The sequence below is a fragment of the Borostomias antarcticus genome (assembly GCF_949987555.1).
Source record: "Borostomias antarcticus genome assembly, chromosome: 20".
NCBI lineage: Eukaryota > Metazoa > Chordata > Actinopteri > Stomiiformes > Stomiidae > Borostomias > Borostomias antarcticus.
In genome coordinates, this window is record NC_140253.1 from 16,709,549 (window position 1) to 16,718,945 (window position 9,397).

The 9,397-nt window shown below is 43.4% G+C and overlaps 1 protein-coding gene across 1 annotated transcript in view; it reads left to right on the plus strand.

The window, feature by feature from the left end:
• The first annotated feature begins 2,161 nt into the window (after positions 1-2,161).
• LOC311322614 (uncharacterized protein) overlaps positions 2,162-9,397 on the plus strand; it is a 93,109-nt gene continuing 85,873 nt past the window's right edge. Inside the window, 4 exon segments of the mRNA XM_084454698.1 lie at positions 2,162-2,233; positions 4,521-4,668; positions 4,792-4,908; positions 7,778-7,891. Of these exon segments, the coding sequence (XP_084310824.1) occupies positions 4,580-4,668; positions 4,792-4,908; positions 7,778-7,891 (320 nt within the window). The 5' untranslated portion in view covers positions 2,162-2,233; positions 4,521-4,579.

A 9,397-nucleotide genomic window follows, 5' to 3' on the forward strand; every position in this document is an offset into this window, starting at 1 on the left:
CTGCTTTAGCCACTGACCGCTACCATTAATTTTATGGAAGCTGCTGCTAGTTGTTGTGAGCTCATGAGCTAACTGGCTATCCCGCTCTTATTGTGCTGGATTAGAATTGGCAAGACCTATCTTAATTTATCAGACATTATTTCATGTCATTTCAATTCACAGCTATTTTAGCGTTGGACTAGCTTCCGTTCGACCAGTCCTGAACAGAAACAAGCCTATAAGCCACGCTGGCCTGGTTTCAAAGAACATACAGATGGTTTTCTTTGCATTCAGGTGGAGGCAGCAGTCAGTGAGCCATTGAACAACCTGTATCATGGTTGCATTGAGTTTGCTTGCTGCCTCTGCTTTGTTTTTAGCATGCACATAGATGACTGTGTCATCCGCATACATGTGGACTAGAGAACCAGAGCAGACAGAGGGCAGGCCATTTATGTACAGACTGAACAGGAGAGGGCCCAGGATCCATCCCTGTGGCACACCCACATCATGTTCCAGGGGGGTGATAGATCACCATTTATTCTGACACATTGTGTTCTACCCAGAGGCGTCATGCCCATAGAACTTGAGGGGGCAGTTGCCCCCTCAGATTTGGGAGTGCTTTTAAAAAAAAAAAAAAAAATTACATTTCTGTTATTGTTTGTTTATCATTACATTTTACAATGCGGAGCTATGATTATTTTCTCTACTGAGCTGAATGTATTATTTTAATTGTCATAGACCACCTCGAAAAGCCACCATAACCTCTTTCAAAAAGCCAAACACCCTCTTTCCCGCCCGGTGGATTTGGTTTCTTCCAAATTAACACTAACCTGGAAGCACCCCCCTCGCCTCAGATAAACACGTTTTCATGGTCTGCTTGCATACATTTAGATTAAAGTTGTCCTTAACTGATGAACAGGTCCTACAAATATGGCTATTCAGTATATCAGATTCAATATAGCCTACTTCATACTTCAGTATAGGCCTATCATTCGGACCAATGCCAAGTGAGTAAAAAAAAGTAGATTTGTTTTCCCTTACTTTTATTTTGAAAGTCCTTGAAAGAACGCTACGAGATGAGTGGTTGTAAACCATGAACTCAGGTATATTGGAATTAATTTAAACAAGTACATCTTATTCAATTTACAAGTATTGTTCATGTATTTGAGTATCCTGTTCCTATAGGAACAAAGTAGCCTAGCCTACATTAAGGTGAATTGTTATAGCACCCGCCTGGCAATAAAATAACATAGGCCTACTGAAATACCTTATTACTCTATAGAGTTAATAATAAAGGTTTGAATTAAATTGAAAATCTGACCACTCCCTTTTTATTGTTAGCAAAGCCCGACATACTTCACACGTGTTGTGGGGACATCTTTACATGCCCAGCAGGTGCCTGGATGCTACCCTAGAAAGCACAAGCTCTTAGTTTGAACGGGGAGCATTTTGACAGGGGCACTCCGATTTTGGCAACAATTACAATAAACAAGCAATTGAATTAAATCGTAAATAAGTAAGAAACATGATACAAAAATACACAAATAAACATACATACATCTTAAAATAGTAGGCTACTCACACACGCCCACACACACACACACCCCTCCCAACACACAGGAACGCTCAGGCAATGTTATATCTGCCCATAATAGCTTGGTTAAGTTATTAAGCCTATAATTATAGGCTATTACGAGTCATCAAACAACAGAATGGTCAAATCGTCAAGTAACCAAACATGGCTTATAGGCTACAGCATGAAGTGAACTTGATTTTCGACATCTAGAACGCAGACCTGTCGTTGGGTCTTTTTCACCGGCCAAACCAGTCTAGCCTACCTCAACTGATCTGCATCGTTAAAACTATTATGTGTTGTGAATGTTACAGAGGCTACGGGTCGTACGGTGAGCTTCGCATTGCCCTCTTCACACCTCAAATATAGGCTAGATCGCTTTTTGTGATAATTGCACCTCTTGTGATGTTCTGGTCTTTGAGTGGTAGAAACACTTGTCCTGTTGGAAGAAGAGCGCAGATCAAACAATGACAAGCTGCACTGACAACTAAAGAAGAGGCAGCGCGCGTTCACGCGAAGGGGAGTGAACTTTAGGCGCAACTGTTACAGCTGAAAACGAAAGTAAAAAGTTTCCGCAGCTCCATTTTGCGCCATGAAACTCAGAGGAGAATAAGAAGAAGAAGAATCCATTTCGCTTCGACAGAAAATAATACAATCTCAAAGTGGAGAGGGGATTACAGAGTAAGTAGGCTACTATAATTCAGAATAACCTTTCAAAATATCACAGTCGATTAAACAGTGAGAGAGATGAGTTGCTGTTTAATCCAGTTCCCGTTTAAGCAGAGTTTTCAAAGAGGGAGAGAATCAGCATTGTGTTCTTAGGGCGGAGAGGTGTGACGCAGCTGAGAATAAGTCAAACGTTTCCACACAGCCTCCACTTTGAGACAACAGAATATTAACTTCTCAACGTGGAGATGAGAATCAAACCTGCAAACTCGTCCCTTTCGGCCTCAATCACCGATTTGAGTGTGAAGCAGGTCGTTCATGTGAATCGTGTCCGGGGAGTTGTAATAAAAGTAGGGAGGAGAGTTGATCAGTAGACCGACCCCTCCGTGTGCAGGCAGAGAACCAGGCTGGAAGAGTTTACACATGTCCTGTTATCAAGCTCCCTATTAGCTTTGGGTTTACATCTGAAATATTGCCAAGTGCTTTTGCCTTTGGCTCTCAGTCTCACTTTCGTCTTCCTACGCGAATGTTTGCAAACTATTTTAAACTTAGAAGCGGCTGTAAGTTAGAAACGCTCGTTGTCATCATGTCTGTTTATGTTTAATGAAAACAATTTTAAATGTTCTTCAAAAGCCGTTCAAATTTAAGCAGAACAGACACTTGTAAAATGGTAAATGTCCTGATTGTAGGCTAATTTCCCTCTGGCGTTGAGGTCACCAGCAGCACTAAAAGGCGGATTTGCGAGGAAGTAGGTAGTGATGGCGACTGGAGAAATGAGGCTTTCTGAAGCACCGAGGCTTCGAGGCACATTGCATAATAGATTCATTAGGTCTATTCAGGCCCCATTAATGCTTTATACACTACTGACACCTGCTGGCGAAGATAATTTAGAGCACCCATTATGGATTACATGGAAACTGAGCCCTGTAACATTACTGAATGAACTGATTGAACTGATTTTGATTGACAACATGACCACTGATTGTCAATCTGGCCACACCTGTAGTAATTGATCTGTGCTGCATGTAAACCAAGGGAAGTGAAGAAGGTATTGTCTGATGTGTCTTGATTTATCACCCTGACTCTGCAATACAGTTGAGTTGAACTGAGGAGCAATAGAGTCCTAGCTGTAGGATAGTTGAACAAACTGACTCATCTTCATCTGCCTGGACCCACGACGAAGATGTGTTAAAACAACTCTTCTATTGCTGGGGCAGTGGCTATAATTGAGCAAAGGAATAGCCAGCCAGTAGCCCGCACTAAACACTGAGGACAGATTAGAGATGGATGGATGGATGACTTTAATGATCCCTCTAGGGGGAAATGTGGTGATTCAGCAGTGGAAAAATGTTAGAGCAACGTTGTAAATGCAGAGCCAGAATATGCATAGTAGTGGAATATAGTGTTGTTCCCAGTGAGCTCTGGTGCACTCTGACAACCAGGACCACGTTCCTGCTCCTTCTACTCACTGAGCTGCCCAGTCTCTCTGACAACCAGGACCACGTTCCTGCTCCTTCTACTCACTGAGCTGCCCAGTCTCTCTGACAACCAGGACCACGTTCCTGCTCCTTCTACTCACTGAGCTGCCCAGTCTCTCTGACAACCAGGACCACGTTCCTGCTCCTTCTACTCACTGAGCTGCCCAGTCTCTCTGACAACCAGGACCACGTTCCTGCTCCTTCTACTCACTGAGCTGCCCAGTCTCTCTGACAACCAGGACCACGTTCCTGCTCCTTCTACTCACTGAGCTGCCCAGTCTCTCTGACAACCAGGACCACGTTCCTGCTCCTTCTACTCACTGAGCTGCCCAGTCTCTCTGACAACCAGGACCACGTTCCTGCTCCTTCTACTCACTGAGCTGCCCAGTCTCTCTGACAACCAGGACCACGTTCCTGCTCCTTCTACTCACTGAGCTGCCCAGTCTCTCTGACAACCAGGACCACGTTCCTGCTCCTTCTACTCACTGAGCTGCCCAGTCTCTCTGGGAGGAGCTGGACAGGTTTCTGAGGGAGGCAGCTTCTCTCATGACAGTGGAGATGCTCCAGCCATTGTGTGTGTGTGTGTGTGTGTTGTGTGTTTGTTGTGTGTTTCGCCGCCTACATCGTGTGATGTGTGTGTGTCTCACCGCATGACAAATAAAGATGTTTGTTTTTTGTTGTTGACATCATGTTGTCACTGATCTGTTCTGGGACTGTTGTGCCATAAGAGCATCATGCTGTATGTGAAAAAGATGCACATTCATCTCTGCTTTATAAACCATCAACCTACCAATGGATCTATTAATAATTTGACTGCTTTTCAGGGGCACCGCCTCTAAAATGAGTCTCTCTGTGGAGAGAGGAGGAGAACACTGCCTCTAAAATGAGTCTCTCTGGAGAGAGAGAGGAGGAGAACACTGCCTCTAAAATGAGTCTCTCTGGGGAACATCACACGGACACCAAAGCTAAGAGGTAAGATGAGAATCCAGAACTGTTCATGACTGGTCTCCACCTCAGAGCTCAGCAGTGATATGATGACATCATCTTTAGTCAGAATACATGAGAGACTGAAGGTCTCTCTCTGTTGTGTTGAAGCTCAATCCAGCAGGAGAGACCACCCTCACCTGTACCCAGCTGTATCTCCATGAAGAGTGACTGGTCTATGGAACAACCAATCGGCTTCAGAGAAGGAGATCTTACCACTGAGTCACAGTAGGAACTTCAGATTGTTGTTATTAAACTGTTTTATACTAAAACATAAACTGCACCAACATCTATGATTACCTCTGTAGTCATTCATTATTAACCTCTACCTTCAGCTCAACTTATAGACCCTACTGTGCGTTTCCTGCCTCATATTGACCAGATTCGTATCAACCTTGTCAAAGTAGTCATCAATTAATAGTCACCCTCTCAAATTACCTCAGTGAGTGAGATGTTGGTATGTGGGGTTTGGTGTCTAATCTCATGACTTGCTCACCACTCTAACTTATTAAAAGCAATACCCTTGCACACCAGCACTAGAGGGCAGGCATGAGGAAAACATGTCCTGCTTCAGACAGCTCTATCTCAAGAAGAATAAATGTCACAGCTTAGATATTTACACTGTAGGAATCCTGGGAACCGTAGGAGAAACTGTAGTGACAAGTTAGAAAACGGGTATGGATTTAAAAGCATCAACTGCCACCAGGGTGGAGTACTGTGGATGACACTCACACAAACTTGTTAGTTAGCTTTGACAACCGTAGGACAATACCAGTGGCATCTGCATAATGTAGATCTCAACCCAGATCCTGCAGAGCTAATTATTAATAGATATAGTTCTCACCAACTGATTAATGCAGATGCTAATTAATTGTCCATTAAATGATGTACTATTCTTTTCATTGATGGGAAAAGGTATGTAATAATGACCAGTGCTGTTATTGCATATCCTGTAATGAAGGTGAGATGCTAGTTTCCTCTTTATTGAGACAGTAGGGGTGAGAGGGGTGAGGAGAAGGGGAGACACAGGGGAGAAGGCTGTAGCGAGATCAAACCCACCCTACCAGGAGGGGAAATGTGCTTCTGAGACCGTGGGGTGTTAAAAATCCTAAAAGAGCCGACCAACTCTCTGTCCCTCCTGGCTGCCCAGCCACTGTCCCACCCACCCAGGTGTAGAGGGCGGAGCTTTACCTGTAAAGAGGTCAAAGGTTACCCAGCATCTCCTATGTGTTCTTACCGACACCCACCTTGATAGCCATCCTTTCCCACTCAGACATTCCTCCAATCTTTTTCATGGTTCATATTGAACCACTGATGTTATTTAATAAAGGTGACATATTAGAGTTATTCTTTAAAAGGAATTAAGCATTAAGATGTAAATCATAACATGTTCATCATAAAAATGAAGTGTGACAGATCTATGGAGCAACCAATCCTTTTCAGAGTAGGAGACTGTAACTATCTATCTATCCATCTATCTATCTATCTATCTATCTATCTATCTATCTATCTATCTATCTATCTATCTATCTATCTATCTATCTATCTATCTATCTATCTATCTATCTATCTATCTACCCATCTCTCTCTCTCTCTCTCTCTCTCTCTCTCTCTGTATGTCTCTAAATCTGTTTCTGTGTGACTCCTTGTGTCTCTCTCTCTCAGAGCTGTTCAGCTGACTATACACCAAACCTGACTTCTGAATCCTAGCCCCAACTCTAGCAGCGCGTGCACACACACACACACACACACACACACACACACACACACACACACACACACACACACACACACACACACACACGTACACACACACACACACACCACTAGATGGCCCTTGATAGAGATAGTCATAAACCATTTTCACATGAGTCCAAACCCCCACCAACACCCACTAACGTGTGTTTAGTCTTCAGTGGTAAAGGGAACACTCATCATTCAGTCTCATGTCTGCTGACTCTGCAGTAGACACGGGTATTTCTCAGCTCCAGCTCTGATCAGCAGTGATGTAAACACCAACCCCGGGTAGACACGCTGATTTACACCCCTTGTCCTGAGCGGTGATGACCTGCGTTGTTGTTGCATGTGTCCTTGTCCAGATGAGCAGCTTTTGCCTCCTGCTACTTTTAGATTGCAAGTGAACATTTTGTTCATTTAAAGGAGTAGTAAAGGGAAAAGGCATATTTAGCCCTGTTTTAAGGTTACTTATGATCATATACAATGGTTCAGATTAAAACGTTGACAAAACTAGCACTTTTGAGAAAGTCTGATAATTGCTATACCACCGTTTTGGTCATACAATGGATGTGGGTGGGCACCGTGAAAAATCAATCAAAAAACATGTTAAACTCTCAATTTCAAAGACAAGAAACTCACCGAGGTGTTAGTTGGCGTTCTGACATATAATTCACCATAAAGTAAGATTCTAGTTCATCTGGAAAGGCTTTTTTAAATATCTAGCATAGAACTATTTAGTCGCAGCACATACGTGTGTAAACTTCCGCAAACTGGGTAGCCTAGCAACATAAACAATAACAATAGCTACCGTAAGTAGTTCCGCTTCCTGAATCCCCTCTGCGGATTGATCTACACATCTACAACGGTTGCTTCAATACAAGTCAATGGATTTCATGAAATGATCAATAAAACCCTACAGGATTCATACTTTGCGGCAAATTTGATGTCAGAACACCAACGGACACCAATTACCCCCTCGGTGAGCTTCTTGTCTTTGAAATCGAGGGTTTAACATGTTTTTGAAAGATTTTTCAAGGTGCCCACCCACATCCATTGTATGACCTAAACGGTGGTAGAGCAATTATCAGACTTTCTCAAAAGTGCTAGTTTTGTCAACGTTTTGATCTGAACCATTGTATATGATCATAAGTAACCTTAAAACAGGGCTAAACATGCATTTTCCCTTTACTACTCCTTTAATCATGTGTGGGCTGATGTCATCATGTGTAGGCTTGTATGGGGTGAAGTTACTTTCATATGGGCGTCTTTTTCATGGTTCATATTGATTTACATTTCCACTCCAACAAACACAGCAGTTCCAGCTGATAATACTCTGGTGATGTCTCTGTGTCTTTGACAGGATCAAACAGCAGAGACCATCCTCACCTGGACCCAGCTGTGTGTCCATGAAGAGTGACGGGTCTATGGATCGTTCTATCAACTTCAGTGATGGAAAGACCCTCGATGAGAAAAGGTGAATATGAACCACTGATGTTATTTAACAAAGGTGACATGTTATTCTATAAAAGGATTCAAACATTAAGATTTGCATCATATCATGTTTATCATAAAAATCAAGTATGACAGATCTGTAGAGCCATCCTTTTCAGAGAAGGAGTTTATCAAATAAGTAAGAGATGACGTCTGGAAAAGAAGAGTCTGACAGTGTGTTCAGAATCCCCAGGTGAAGCTGAGGGGTTTTCTAACACACTGAAGGGCTCTTGTTTTAACATAATGACCGGCTGGCCATACGTTACTACTTACCACTGAACCCCAAACTGCTCCCAGTGAGCAGGCTAGCGCCTTGCATGGCAGATACCACCATTGGTGTGTGAATGAGAGGCCATTGTATAACACTTTGGATAAAAGCGTTATATAAGTGCAGTCCATTTACCATTTACCATGTACACAATATTCTACTGATCCTGTAATATGAGTCCTAAAGGGATAGAGGATGTATAATATAGTGCTGGTCCTGTAATATGAGTCCTAAAGGGATAGAGGATGTATAATATAGTGCTGGTCCTGTAATATGAGTCCTAAAGGGATAGAGGATGTATAATATAGTGCTGGTCCCGTAATATGAGTCCTAAAGGGATAGAGGATGTATAATATAGTGCTGGTCCTGTAATATGAGTCCTAAAGGGATAGAGGATGTATAATATAGTGCTGGTCCTGTAATATGAGTCCTAAAGAGATAGAGGATGTATAATATAGTGCTGGTCCTGTAATATGAGTCCTAAAGGGATAGAGGATGTATAATATAGTGCTGGTCCTGTAATATGAGTCCTAAAGGGATAGAGGATGTATAATATAGTGCTGGTCCCGTAATATGAGTCCTAAAGGGATAGAGGATGTATAATATAGTGCTGGTCCTGTAATATGAGTCCTAAAGGGATAGAGGATGTATAATATAGTGCTGGTCCTGTAATATGAGTCCTAAAGGGATAGAGGATGTATAATATAGTGCTGGTCCTGTAACATGAGTCCTAAAGGGATAGAGGATGTATAATATAGTGCTGGTCCTGTAATATGAGTGTGCAGAGAGACTGTGCTGGCGGGGCCGTCAGGGTCCGTCTGCAGGAGAGGGAGCTGAGCGCACGGTGAACAGGGGGACTCTGGGGAGGTGGAGGTGGAGAGGCTGGAGTCATAACAGGTGTTGGGCTGGTGGAGGAGGACCCAAGAGCAGACATGATAGGCGTAGGGGGACAAGGGACAAGCCCACATTGGGGCACGTTTATTGGTCAGGCAGAAACGTGGTAGTCAGACAGGCGTGGGGTTCAGGGAGGAACGTGGTTCTCCAGGCAAGGTTCAGGCAGGAACGTGGTTCTCCAGGCAAGGTTCAGGCAGGAACGTGGTTCTCCAGGCAAGGTTCAGGCAGAAACGTGGTTCTCCAGGCAAGGTTCAGGCAGGAACGTGGTTCTCCAGGCAAGGTTCAGGCAGGAACGTGGTTCTCCAGGGAAGGTTCAGGCAGTAGCAG